At 41.7% G+C, this 15049-nt stretch overlaps 1 protein-coding gene across 1 annotated transcript in view; it reads right to left on the bottom strand.

The window, feature by feature from the left end:
* Nucleotides 1–1183: 1183 nt before the first annotated feature.
* Nucleotides 1184–15049, bottom strand: part of LOC143934977 (polycystin-1-like) — a 136715-nt gene continuing 122849 nt past the window's right edge. The window contains exons 40-47 of the mRNA XM_077458524.1: nucleotides 14891–15015; nucleotides 14723–14810; nucleotides 13730–13825; nucleotides 11512–11680; nucleotides 9113–9400; nucleotides 8847–8981; nucleotides 3743–4033; nucleotides 1184–2447 (exon numbers count right to left, since the gene is read on the bottom strand). Of these exons, the coding sequence (XP_077314650.1) occupies nucleotides 1782–2447; nucleotides 3743–4033; nucleotides 8847–8981; nucleotides 9113–9400; nucleotides 11512–11680; nucleotides 13730–13825; nucleotides 14723–14810; nucleotides 14891–15015 (1858 nt within the window). The 3' untranslated portion in view covers nucleotides 1184–1781. The remainder of the gene's footprint in view (nucleotides 2448–3742; nucleotides 4034–8846; nucleotides 8982–9112; nucleotides 9401–11511; nucleotides 11681–13729; nucleotides 13826–14722; nucleotides 14811–14890; nucleotides 15016–15049) is intronic.

Here is a 15049-nt window from a genome sequence, read left to right as displayed (position 1 = left end):
CTTCCCGGTTCCCTACTGCGCATGCGCGAGTTGTGCAGCGCAATGGGAACGGTCTGCGCTGTCTCTGTGACCCGTGTGTGTCCCAGCAGACAGCGCAGCGGGACAGGAAGAAGAATAGACTCCCGTGGGAGTCTATGCCTGGAAGTAGGTGCAAATACCCCCCTGAAAGGTGCCAATTGTGACACTGCAGGGGGGGAGGGTTCCGATGAGCGGAAGTTTCACTTTAGGGTGGAACTCCACTTTAAGATTACTTTGTTCTATATCAGCAAGAAGCATGCTACTGGCTTCAAATCAAACCCAAGCATATTAGCTCAACTAGGCATCAAATACCTTTATCACTAAAGGGTTTAGTAACTCGGTGTTTCAAGTGTGATATACGCTATATTATCAAAAGTATTTGGATGGCTGCTTTTACACACATGAACTTTTAAGGCATTCCAGTCTTAGTCTGTAGGGTTCAATATTGAGTTGGCCCACCCTTTGCAGCTAAAACAGCTTCAACTCTTCTGGGAAAGCTGACCACAAGGTTTTTACTGTGTCTATGGGAATGTTTGACTATTCTTTTAGAAGCACATTTGTGAGGTGATGCACTGATGTGGACAAGAAGGCCTGGCTTGCAGTCTCTGCTGTAATTCATCCCAAATGTGTTCTATCGGGTTGAGGCCCCACCAGTCAAGTTCCTCCATTCCAAATTGACTCATCCATATCTTTATGTACCTTGCTTTATGCACTGGTCCAAATCATTTGGTGGAGGGGTATTAAGATGTGGAGTTGTTTTTAGAGGGTCGATCTTGGCCAGTGAAGGTAACTCTTAAGGCATCAGCACACCAAGACAATTTGGACAATTTCATGCTCCCAACTTTGTGAGAACAGTTTGGGAATCTTCCTTTCCTGTTCCAACATGACTGCACACCAGTGCACAAAGCAAGGTCCATAAAGACATGGATTAGCAAGTTTGGGGTGGATAAACTTGACTGGCCTGCACAGAGTCCTGACCTCTACCCAACAGAACACCTTTGGGATGAATCAGAGAGGAGACAGGTCTTCTCGTCCACACAAGTGCCTGACCTCACAAATTTGCTACTAGAAGAATGGTCAAACATTCCCATAGACGCACTCCTAAACCTTGTGGACAGCCTTCCCAGAAGAGTTGAAGCTGTTATAACTGCAAAGGGTGGACCAACTCAATATTGAACCCTACCAACTAAGAGGATGACATTAATGTTCATGTGTCCCAATACTTTTGGTAATATAGTTTATGTATACCTAGCTAACACTTTCAGTAAACCTTATTGGTCCAAACATTTTTTTTTTGCTGAACACTGTGCATCCAAAATGCCTAAACTCCAAATAACTTCATACATTTTAGAAGCCAAAAGCTAAAATAACAGATCAGAGGCAGTTGGCAATATACAGGATTATTAAAGAGAAGATATAAGTGTATTGTATTTACAGTAAGCTGATGATTTGCATATTATACTATTTTAGTATCAAAAGAAAACTGTACTGAGATATGGAGGCTGCCATTACTAAAGAGTGTGTGTGTATATATATATATATATATTTTCCAACGGTATATTTCCCTGTTTGATTGGAGTTCTCTTTAATACTCTATAAAAAATAATAATTGACCTGGAACAAGCATGTATTCCTTTTAACTAATCATCATACTATTCTGGCCTAGTGACTACATATTGAAACCAGAATCAGACAGGCTTCTAGTCTTTTTAGAAAGAGGTGCATGAAGATGCCCTGTGTTTTTTTTTTATTACAGGTATCCTTTAGAACAATGTACTCCCTTTAACACTTGTCACACTTGGACTGTGGCACAACCCCCCCGGTTTCTCAGAGTCCCAGGCTCTACGTTTCAGAGGAAATGGTCGGTTAAGGTCTTCATTTTGTACGAGGCCTCCTGAACTATCCTGACTGTGGGGTCTTCTTGTGGGCACTCTGGCCCTGTCGCACTGACCAGCTGATGCAGGGTGCCTTGGCAAGCCTATATTTAACGGCGCTGCCCAGCGTGAGAACCTGTAGCTGTTAGACTTGACTATCCTTGACTTTATGCGACTTAGGGCAGATTCTGAAAAAGTACTGTAGGTCCGAGGTAGAAGTTGCTTATCGATTGTGGAGGTGGGAGTTTCCTTATGCAGCAGCTTGGTAGATTTTTGCTTTATTTGCCAAAGTTTGAGTCTCTGCTCCAAGGTGCTCACTTCTTTTAGGACCTGGGTGACGTTGTCCATCTTATCCAAGAGGTCAGAGATTGCTCTGGGAAGATGTTCCACTGCCAGGGCAGGTGAAAGAACAGGTCGAGGACTACTTGGAGGGTCTTGTTCTTCCACAGAGGGTGGTCGATGGACTGGTTCAGTCCTAGCTGGAATATGGGAGGAGGCTGGAGACGATTTGGTAGCATGAGATCCTAGGCCTTCAAATTTTACACTATGGCGATACTAAATGGGAATTAGAAATATATAAAATTTAAATAGGAGCTGTGATGAAACACACAATAAAAAAAGTTTATCTCACAAAATAAAAGTATGGGGATGGGGGGGGGGGGGGGGGGGGGTGACAAAATATGTATAGAAATGCTGGATAGCTGGGAGTCACTGTAGGGATAATGAGGGTTCTGGGGGGGTGGGGGTTAGGGGACTCCTCCTCCGTACACACGGTGGCCTTGTATAGGATGATTATCTGAGCACTGTGGGTTGACTGGAGGGTACTGAGTGCTAGGAGGTACTGTTGGACACTGTTAGAGGATGGAGAGACTATGGGAGGCTGTGAGCACTGTGAGAGGTTGGGTGCAATGTGTAGGCTTTCAGGGGGCCTGGGGGCACCACTGTGGGCAGATATGGGAGGTTGGGAGCACATTGGGAATTGGAAGGCACTGTGGTAGATTAAGGGATCTGCAGCTGGCTGAAGGTCTGGGAGAAGGAAGGCTAGCAGCTGACCACAGGCTGGTGGTTGAGAAACTACCTTATCCTCGTGTCTTGTACTAAAAAATGACCAGCATAAGCATACCTTTACCCTAAATTGTTCGTATTTATTAAAGAGGAAGTAAACCCTGATGAGTTTACTTCCTCTTTCATTCCCTGCAAAGGTAAAGCATAATGGACTGCTATGCATCGCATAGTAGTCCATTATGTGTCACTTACCTGACACAGGAGCCAGCGAAGTCACCGCTGTCCCCTGTAGTCTGGCGCATCCATCTTCTCGGTGGGTCTCGCTACTCCGCCGCTGTCATTCGGCGAAGCCGTGATGACGTCACTCCCACGCATGCGCACGGGAGCCGACATCGTGGACGATGCCGTGCTCAGTGCGCCTGCCTTCGGGCAAATATCTCCTAAACCGTATAGGTTTAGGAGATATTTCTTGGACCTACAGGTAAGCCTTAATCTAGGCTTACCTGTGGGTCAAAGTGTGTTGTAAGGGTTTACAACCACTTTAAGTGTGTAGTATAAGAGATGGGAATATTTCAGTGTCATTACTGGGGTTATAAAAAAAATTCTAAGCCACCCTTAACACTAGAGTTACATTTTTACCAGCCATCATCATGGTAAAGACAAAGGGAACAGCATTCTGAGGCTTCCCCTGTGGTTCTGCATCACTGATGTGTCATGTGAAAAAAAACTTCAAGCTTAGCCTGCTAATGCTTCCCCACAGCCTTGGTCAACTGACCAGAGGAAATCTTAGTAAGGCGTTTTTAAGTCATTTATCATTTTTTTTAAGCAATTGTGTAATTCCTCACCTCTTTCACTTTGTTGACTCCCAGCCACAGTTTAAACCTTTTCACAAAGAAGTCAATCATCTCATAATCTTGAGGTTCCAGAGCCAAACGGTAACATTCGACTCGGGTACGACGATAGCTAGTCTGCACTGAGCCACACAGAAGCCCCCTGCACACCAGCAAGACACTCAGCCCCAACCATCCAAGACAAGGGACACATTTTAGCATGGGCCAGAAGCTCCGACCGTTCCACAGGAAGTCCGAAAATTTGTTACAGGAGATACTGAGTGCTGGTAAAAATACACCGGCCACCTGAAGAGAGATTATGCAATGTTTTTAAAGTATTTGTGCAATAATTGATGTACTGTATATATTATATGGGTGCCAAACATAAAGCAAGACAATAACTGGAATTCATACATCTATAGTTCCTTTGAACAGAAAATCTCCGGATGACTGATGTTTGGAATACAAGAAGCTTGAATCCAACATTGGAGGCTGTATCTACTCAACTCCCAAAAGTATTGCTTTATCTGGAGTAGGCAAGTCACTGTGCATAATGAAGGTCTTATTTGGCATGGAAATCTGAAAGATGGACAATAGTAACCCAGATGGATGGCAGTCTTTTTAAAAAAAGATTCCCTTTAAAATGACCACAGTCTTCAGATTATATAATATGGAAAAACCAGGTAACATTCTGGGTTCCATAGGGGCAAGTTGGCCCAGACCTCTGTTAGTTGAAGTGGTTGTATACCCCGCTTGCTCCTTTTTACCTACAGGTAAGCCTATATTAAGGCTTACCAGTAGGTAAAATGAATATCTTTTAAACCTGCACTATTTTTTTATTTTTTTTTTAACAAAAAGCTGCAGGAGATTTTCAACCTGCATGCAGCCGCTGGCATGCGCTCTGAAGGTCTGGCGGATCATGCTGGAATCGAGGACTCCCGCGTGCATGCGTTGTGAGTGTCCGGAGCCCGTGAACCCGGATGGAACATGTCAGCCCCCTCAGCGGTGAACGGGGGCGCTGCAGGAGCTTCGTTCTAAGGTAAGTTAGAATGTGCTAGTATGCAATTATGCTATTGTCTTGAAGTTGTTTTTTTGTTTGTATTTTTCAGCGGTTTACTACCACTTTAACCTCCGATGAGTTTTAACCCTCTCATGACCATTTTTTGCTATTCAGCACTGCGCTACATTATCTGGGAATTACGCAGTCATGCGACACTGTACCCAAATGAAATGTATATAATTTTTTTCACACAAATGCCGCTTTCTTTTGGTGGTATTTGATCATCACTGGGTTTTTAGTTTTTATTATATAAATGAAAAAAGAGCAACAACATCTTCGTAGATTTAGGCCAAAATTTATTCTACTGCATAACCCAAAAGAATCCCAATAAGTGTATATTAATGGTTTGTGTGAAAGTTATTGAGTCTACAAACAATGATTTTATATATATATATATATATATATATATATATATATTTGAAAATGAATACATCCTGATGTACAGAAGGCCTGTCTCATTTCTTGATGCCCCAAAATGTCAGGACAGTAAAAATACCCCATAAATGACCCCTTTTTGGCAAGTAGACAGTCTGAGGCATATAGTAAAAGGCATAGCAAGTTTTTTGTAATTTATTATCAAAATTTTATGGAAAATTAAGATTACGATTTTTTTAAATGTTTTCTTTAATATTTATCTTTAATCATTATACAAAGAAATCCCTTACACTATTACAAATTTACAAGACATATAACTAATGCAACCTGAAAAATGAAATTAAATTGGTGGGGCGGGGTCCACATATATTTAACAGAGTAAGTTAAGGATTCCCGATTTACATAATAAGCATCATTTAGAATCTAAGATTTAAAATTTAAATTGCCCCCCCTTTCACGGGATAACAACTGTTCCTCTCTAGTTCTTCTTATTTATTTATTTATTTATATAGTAAATAGTATATATTAAATCCGGGGTTCCCGTTTAACATGGAACTCTTCCAGTCTTTTGCTATAAGTGCACAGCCACTTCTCAGCTTCCATGATCTTGTTAACTTGTTTCTCACATTGTGCTATAGTGGGCATCTGTGACTTTTTCCAGAAGACCGGGATTAGCACTCCAATTGCAGCGTGATTTTGCTGCGACTGTCGCCGGACGAGTCGCGGTAAAATTGCACAAACAGAATCGCAAGACGCCTGTCACTCAAAAGAAGTTCCGGAATCAGGTTACCAATTGGAAGTGACGGGGATCGCAGGTGTGTTCCGTGATTTGAGGCGATTCGGGATCACGGGCAGAATCGCTGCAATTCCACCCACGATCCGGGGGGCCTAGATGTGAACGGAGCCTTAGTTGCATCCAACTGGTAAGGGACTACACTCTTTTTTATATGCCCTGGTGGTGCTTAAAGTGCCATGGAAAAAGCACTGTACAGGGTGATCCTGAATCAAGACCATAGTTATTTCAAATATTAATGTGATTGTAAATAATCATCTTATAAAACAGCCCATTCCGTTTAAAGCAGAAAGTAAATGCAAAACATTTTTGTATCAATATAAAAAAAAAACATTATAAATACCTATTTTTCCCTTTTTTAATAGTGATCACATTGCCTCAGTTCCATAAGAGCTGGGGGAGTAGAAACAGCAGCACACTGACATTTCCAGTGGATGGCTGTGCAGTGGGAGCATGTCAGGACAAGTCTGATCATTGGAGGAGAGCAGGCTGAGTTCCCAGCATAGCTAGAGAACTGACCACAGAGTGCTCTCCTGCTTAGCATGGCCAGTTATTAATAGAAAAAGCAGAGGGACTGGCAGGAACACCAGGGATTTCAAATAAAGGAAGCAATACAAAGAGAACAGTATACTTTCTCATACAACTACATGATACAGCAGACACATATCAGGAATATTAAGTATGGGGGTAACAAATGCTTTAAGTTCCTCAGCGCGACCAAAAATGGCCTAATCTTTGGCCACTCCCACGAAATATGTATATGGTAAAATAAAGAAACGAAATAAAATTACAGCATCATCTTATGACTGGTGAGGCAATGAACAAGGATACTGACTGGTGGCAGTATGTAATAAAAAAGGTAAATAATTATTTATATATATATATATATATATATATATATATATGTATATATATATATATATTTATATTTATTAACAAAATACAGCAGTGCTAGAGAAAAAAAACATCCAGTGATATTCTGCTACATATACACATACATATATATATATATATATATATATATATATACACATACACACACACACACACTATATATATATATATATATATATATATACCGTATATACTCGAGTATAAGCCGAGATTTTCAGCCTCTTTTTTGAGGCTGAAAGTGCCCCCCTCGGCTTATACTCGAGTCATCGCTGTCTGCCCGCTCGATCAGCGTGTCGAGCAGACAGACAGCGGCCATTCTATAATTCAAAAGCCGCGCCTCCGGCTCCGCCTTCGCCTGTGATAGGCGGAACACTGAATTTCCCAGCAGCCTGTGTTCCGCCTATCACGGACATCGTATCATCCTCGTACTACGGACGAGGATGATACGATGTACGTGATAGGCGGAACACAGGCTGCTGGGAAATTCAGTGTTCCGCCTATCACAGGCGAAGGCGGCGGCGCAGCTTTTGAATTTTACAATGGCCGCCGAGGCGCCGACGAAGAGGGCACGGGACGGAGGCAAGGCAAGGCACGGGACGGGACGGAGGCAAGGCACGGCGGCGAGGCACGGAGGCAAGGAGGCAAGGCACGGGACGGAGGCTCGGGACAAAGGCTCGGGACACAGGTAGGCTGGACACACACACACACACACACACACACACACGGATGGATACACACACACACAGGGATGGATGGATGGATGGAGACACACACACACAGGGATGGATGGATGGAGACACACACACACAGGGATGGATGGACACACACACACACAGGGATGGATGGACGGACACACAGGGATGGACGGACACACAGGGATGGACGGACACACAGGGATGGACGGACACACACACAGGGATGGACAGGCATGTCTTACCCTCGGCTTATACACGAGTCAATAAGTTTGCCAGTTTTTTTGGGGGTAAATTGGGGGCCTCGGCTTATATTCGGGTCGGCCTATACTCGAGTATATACGGTATATAATTTTTTTTTTTTTTTTTTTTTAAACAAAAGAAGAGTCCAAATAATTGTGCAAGGAAATGTGGCAATCCACATAAATAACTCCTTTCACCCAAACAGGTCTCCAAAGTGCTGTGCCCTCCCCCCAACAGGTATAAATGCACACTCACTAGATAATATTGCTATCCATAGTATAGAACAACAGCATTAGCATAGATGTATAATCCTGTGACCAGAAAATTAATATTTCTCTGACTGATATATGTAGCAGAATATCACTGGATGTTTTTTCACTGGCACTGCTGTATTTTGTTAATATTAACAATATAAAATAATATATATCCAACAATTTTTTTGCATGCAGCCAGGAAAGATTGATGTATTTTTTTCGCAATAAGTGCTGACTCATTTGTATATGGTTTTGTTTCACTTTAAATCGTTTTTTATTATTTTTTTTTTACATCCTGTCATATGTCACTGTACTATTCTGGGGGATGATCAGAGATTTTTACATTGTTATTGCTTATACAGGGATGATCACTGTATAAGCAATAGTTTTAGTTGTCAGAAATGTCAGTTAACCATTTGTGAACAGCTTGATTTTGGTTGTGATCTGTAATTGGCTAAGCTATTCACATGGTACAAGTAGCCAGGTACCAGGTGATTGCCTTGGGCTAATCAAAGATCACAACAGTAAACAAGCTGTTCATGAATGGAAAACCAAAAAATTGTCCTTAGTGGAAAAACAAGGTTGGGGGTCTATTTCAATAATCTTTGGGTGGTACTCTTGGCATATACCTAGTATTATGATCCAGTAAGTGATAGGAAACAATAAATATGGTGTAGGTACCCTTGGCTGGAAAAATGCACAGGGCCCACAATACTGTAGTTTCCATCTACCATTATAGTCATCATTGACATCATTCATGTCATTTAGTTCTTACTCCAGAGAGCTTCAATAATCAATTTTTACCTACCAGCTTCATGCAATGAGTCAGCACCAGGAGAAGTGCAGCAATAAAAAGGACCAAACCAGGCAATTCCTTCCATAATGATTGGAATGTTTTGACAAACACCGCCCAGCGCCGCACAAAACGAAACTGTTGAGTAATCTTCGAAAAGACAAAAGAGAAGAAGAAAAGCTGCCTAAATCTTGTTATTTTTAGTGCCACTTGTTATATAGAGTCACAATTTTCTCTTCACAGGATTGGGTTATAGATATTCAAAATAAAAATTCTCTCACCTTCAACATGATCAGTAATAGCAGAGTGGCAGACAGGGCAGCCTGTGTTCGTGATAGCAATGCCACATCATACAGGCTGATAAACACCCAGGGTTTTGCTTGATATTGCTCCATTCGATGCTTCGTTAGCCAAACCCTGCCAATGTGAACAAGGCCTGTAGCTGCAGATGCCAGCCCAAGCAGAAGACGAGTCCAGTGGGGAGAGTAGGATAAACCTGAAGAACAGAATCCAACCAAGGCAGCCAGTTCTGGATACAGGAAAAGCAGAGCAGCAAGCAAGAGAGAGAACTGTGGAAGACAGGAAGATAATGGTCAATCGCCCTGTGGTTCATTCTGTGTCTTTATGGACAATGGATCACCCATCCTTATTCTACAGGACCTCTTTGAAGCAGTTAATACTGTGGATCTTGACATGATAATACAGGGACTGAAAACATACTGTAGCCCGGCCCGTCTGGCCCTTTGCCATTTTTCTGTGGTGTTCCATAAGGTTTAGTACCATCAATGCTGTATTGGGCTGTCTCTTTGCTGGATTAGAATGTTTCTTTGCTGAATATATGGGGATGACTCTTTGCTGGATTGGGATGTCTGCTGAATAAATGGGGACCCCAATTTCTGATGGCTGTCTTGATCATCACCAATTTTAACAACCTACACCCCATGTCCTTGCTCCCCTTTTTAACCTTGAACATCTGGTCTACAACCAACTGAGCGACCACCTTGCTGAGAATAGCATTCTTGATCCCCTCCAGTCTGGATTTCGTCCTCAACACTCCACATAAACCGCTCTCCTAAAACTAACAAATGATCTACTAATGGCCAAAACCAATGGACACTATTCTGTATTCCTACTCCTGGACCTTTCTGCTGCCTCTGATATGGTTGACCACCCCCTTCTCCACAAAAAACTCCATGCCTTTGGTCTCAGTGACTCTACTCTTTGCTGGTTCTCTTCCTACTTATCCAACCGCACCTTTAGCGTTACTTACAACTCTACTTCCTCCTCTCCCTTTCTCTTTTGGGGTCCCCCAAGGTTCTGTTCTTGGACCTCTCCTATTTTCAATCTACACCTCCTCCCTGGGTCAGCTGATAGCCTCCCATGGCTTTCAATACCATCTCTATGCTGACGACACCAAAATCTATTTCTCTACCCCTCAGCTCACTCTGTCCGTCTCCTTACATATCACTAATTTACTAACAGATATATTAGTCTGGATGTCACGCCACTTCCTCAAACTCAATATATCCAAAACCGAACTTATAATTTTTCCTCCCCCACATGCCCCCTTCTCTTGATCTCTCTCACATGCCAAGGATGCAATGCCCTTTTTACTAGCTTACCTCTAATCTATCCCCACTTCAATCCATCAAGAATGCTGCTACTAGACTCATCCACCTAACCAATCGCTCTGTGTCTGCTACCCCTCTCTGTCAATCCCTCCACTGGCTTCCGCTCACCCAACAAATTAAATTCAAAATAATGTCAACTACTTACAAAGCCATCCACAATTTAGCCCCCAGCAACATCACTAGCCTAATCTCAAGATACCAAATCAATCGTTCTTTGTTCCTCTCAAGACCTCTTGCTCTCTAGCTCCCTTGTCCCCTCCTCCCATGTGCCTCCAGGACTTTTCCAAAGCCTCTCCAATCCTATGGAACTCATTACCCCAATCTGTCCAATTATCTCCAACTCTATTCACTTTTAGACAATCCCTGAAAACCCTCCTCTTCAGAGAAGCCTACCACACCTAACAACTGTATGTCTATTTTCTCCATCAGCTCATCCCCCAGTTATTACCTTTTGTATCACTTGACCCTCTCTCCTAGATTGTAAGCTCTAACGAGCAGGGCCCTCTGATTCCTCCTGTATTGAATTGTATTGTAACTGTACTGTCTGCCCTCATTTTGTAAAGCGCTGGCAAACTGTTGGCGCTATATAAATCCTGTATAGTAATAATAATCACCACTTCTGTTTGCATTTTACATGCTACTTCTTGGTAAAATAGTCCAGCACCAATGGCTTTGCAATGTAAGGCTTAGTGTACATTTGCAGTTGCCCCCTTAAGATGCAAAGGCAGCCAGACATGGTTTTACACATGCCATGGCTATGATGCCTTGTTTCTGCAGTGAAAACAATCTCTGCTGTTGTGTTTGGTGGCCAGTACCACTGCCAAACACCACCCACACCGACCAGTCAGTGCCACAACCACAAGCCAAATACTTTTTAAAAAAAAGCCCAATGCAGGTGTAAACGGGCCCTAAGAGAGTCTACCTGACATATATAATCCTTTAAAAAAAAAAAATTTGACTGGGATCAGGTTTATATGGACACTTTCATTCAGGCACATTTAATTCATAAGGTACAATTTGTTACATAGCAGTTCAAAGGTCATACTCACTGCTAGTGCCAAAGGCAAGTTCAGACCGTGTCCTGGCTTCTCAAGGTGGAATGGAAGGATAGAGAGCCTAACAGCTCTGTTTGCATAGGGTGAGAAGTCCACATGAACAATGGTAGAGATATAAAGACCAACATCTTTGTGATACTGTGTGATCTCCACTTGAAGAATGCTGAAAAATAGATATTAATGTGTTACTCTTATGTACAGTTTTGTTATTTAAAGTTAAAATATATCTCTGGGCAAATCTTTTTTTTTTTTTTTTGTATAATCCATCCTTTACATTTTTGTTATACAGTTGTGCTCAAAAGTTTGCATACAAATTGTGATATTTTAGCATTACTATTGAAAATATAACTGATCATGCCAAAAAACTGTCTTTTATTTAAGGATAACAATCATATGAAGCCATTTTTATCACAGTTTTTTGGATCCTTTTTAAATCATAATGATAACAGAAATCACCCATATGGCCCTGATAAAAAGTTTACATATCCTGGAATGTTTAGCCTTGGTACAGACACAGAAGGTGGCACACATAGGTTAAAATGGCAATTAAAGGCTAATTTCCCACATGTGTGGCTTTTTAAATCACAATTAGTGTCTTTGTATAAATAGTCATGAGTTTGTTAGCTCTCACATGGATACACTAAGTAGGCTAGACACTGAGCCATGGAGGATTTAGAAAAGAACAGTCAACAGACCTGCGTAACAAGGTAATTAAACTTTACAAAGATGGAAAAGGATATAAAAAGATATCCAAAGCCTTGAATATGCCAGTCAGTCCTGTTTAGTCACGTATTAAGAAGTGGAAAATTAGGGGCTCTTTTGATACCAAGACAAGGTCAGGTAGACCAAGAAAGATTGCAGTCACAACTGGCGGAAAAATTGCTCAGCAGGGCCAGCTTAAGAGTATCATGGAACTGGTGCTGAGGATTTTGATGGGCCTTTTTATGGAAATAAATAGAATGAAAACATTTTTTTTTTGTTAAAGTAAACAAAATATTTTAAACAAACCACTCATTCACACTGTATACTCAGGAGAACCCATGTGAATGAGCCCTTAATTTTTTTTATTTATTACATTTTTGAATTATTTTCTTCATTTATTATTATTTGTTGGAGTTTTTTTATTTTTTACGTTTTTTTTCACAATACTTTTTGGGGAGAATGGAGCAGTGGAAGGTGTCAGTATTGCATACACAGGGGGGCCCAGAGCAGGGGGAATCTAATGGACAGCCTGGGGTGATCAGTACGGGGGGGCGCAATTACAAGCACCGATCTCCCTCTAGAGGAGGTGGAGTGGCTTTCAGCTGCTTCATGGAGAGCCATAGATTGAGGCTGTCATGGTGATGGTGCTTGTGATTGCAAGCCGCACTGAACACCCCCCCACTTTGAGATTCCCCCTGCTGCAGGAGGTACAAGGAGCGTCTCATGTAGTGCAGTATCCAAATGGTCAGTCCGTCCCTGCTGGGCATATATTAAGGTAGGGGCCTGGAGCTGCAGCTCCAATAACCCCTATGTTAATCTGGCCCTGTAATGCTCAGGATACAATGAAAAAAACACAGGTAACCTCAGGAGAAATACAGGCTGCTCTCCAAAAAGATGGTGTGGTTGTTTTAAAGGAGTACAGTTTAACAATACTTGAACAAAAAGAGCTGCGTGGTTGAGCTGCCAAAAGGAAGCCTTTACTGCACGAATGCCACAAAAAAAGCAGCCACATGTATACGAGGGGCATGTATATGTGCGGCTGCGGGGCGGGGAATGCCCCAGCTGTGGATGATTGATCTGCACAAGTGACAGTTTCCTGGTGGGCCCCCACATGTGGTTTAGATCCAAATGTGAAAGTTGTGGAACCACATTGTTCTACCATGTCCCGGTCTTAAAAAAGGTTGGGAATCACTATTCTAGAAAGTCCATATGAGAGCATACTGAGTGTTCATTGGTTCCAGCAAAGTCCTCTCTCAGAGCCCAAAGCAGTTTTCTACACACATTAAAGTATGCATAAAAGAATATACAGTACAGCTAAGAACTGTGTAAAGGATTTTGCAATTCTACCCAGAAGCACCAGAAAGAATTTGGTTGCAGTTAAATAAAGTGAACATTCTAACTTTAGCACAGTTACAACATTTCCTGTTAGCAGTGGACCGATCTTTTTTTATGTTGTTTGGGGTTTCTGTTTAAGTGTTCTGCAATATTACTTCCCTAATATTGCACGTACCTCTTATTGATCCAATGGAAGTTTTCCAGGGCTCGGGTCAAGTCAAGTGCTTTCTCCTTTGTGTCACCAAGTTCAAGACAAGGTTTCTGTAGCAAGCTAGAGATAATAACATCCAGTTAAAGCCATATGTACAAATCTTTTCTTAAGTTAAGAAAGGTTAGAACCTCTGTTAACCAAAAGAAAGGCTTTTGTTGATTTCCATTTACCCTCTCAAGAGTTTTCCCACTACCTGGCTTGATGATCCCACAGAAAGTAGGAAGGGGGGGGGGGGGGGGGGGAGACACAGACGGCAGTTCTAACCCGTTCCATGCCATCCAATTGAAATAACATTTTAGATGGGAGACCATGCACTTCGTTGATCAAAGTTTTTGCTGATCAGCTTTAAATCACTGGTCATTTTTGTTTTTTAGAATTAACCATTTTATAAAAAAAAATTTTTTACGTGACGAAAAAAACAAAAAAAAAAACAAAAAAAAACAGGCTCTGGGGATCATATGAGACCAAAACAAAGCAGCATACAAGTTAAACACAAAGCATCAAGAGGTCTAAAAAAAAAAAAAAAAAAAAAAATACAGTTGTCACTATCTATACTGGCATATACAAATTAAATGGGAGAACAGTCATATAGGGTAGGGACCAATGTGAGTGTGCAATGTACAGGGAGGGGACAATTGTAGACACTCACTCAGGTTGAACTGGATGGACTGGTGTCTTTATTCAACCTTACTAACTATGAAACTATATAAAGTGATCCTCATTGTGCCGTTAAGAGGAAAGATTTAAAAAGGCAGATTTCAGTAACTGCACTCCAAAGTATTTGATAGAGGTGGGGGCCAATTTAAAAGGAAGTTCTGGTGGAGGTTGAGATATTGGGCATGGAGAAGACTGATGCAAGAAGCCCATTGGTAATTCAACCAACTGACATCCACCAAAATTCTATTCCAACAAAGTGTATATAATTTTCAACCCATTTCAGATATCCAACTCTCTTACCTGCTGTAATCCATTGGAAAATTTGACCCCACAGTAAAATTAGCGTTTGGCTCTGAGAGTGGTAGAGACTGTAAAGTTGAAGCCCAACCTGAAAAGTCCAGTAAAAGTAATGAGATATCTAATTATAGACTGCAAATAAGATCACCTTACAAACGATCTAGGGCTCACCTAACATGTTGGAAGGTAGACTATGAAGTTGGCACAGACGAGGTGACCTCACAAGTTTCAGTCGACCGTCCTGGTACAGATGAGCTGGCAGTGTGATGTGTAGCCAGTGCCATGCGTTAGAAACACTATAAAAAGAGTGCATGTCTGTGCATTAAAATT

Source organism: Lithobates pipiens, unplaced genomic scaffold (genome assembly GCF_037356315.1).
Source record: "Lithobates pipiens isolate NorthernLeopardFrog02 unplaced genomic scaffold, aLitPip1_a1.2 Scaffold_28, whole genome shotgun sequence".
In the NCBI taxonomy this organism is placed as follows: Eukaryota; Metazoa; Chordata; class Amphibia; order Anura; family Ranidae; genus Lithobates; species Lithobates pipiens.
This window is presented reverse-complemented; position numbering and strand designations above follow the sequence as displayed.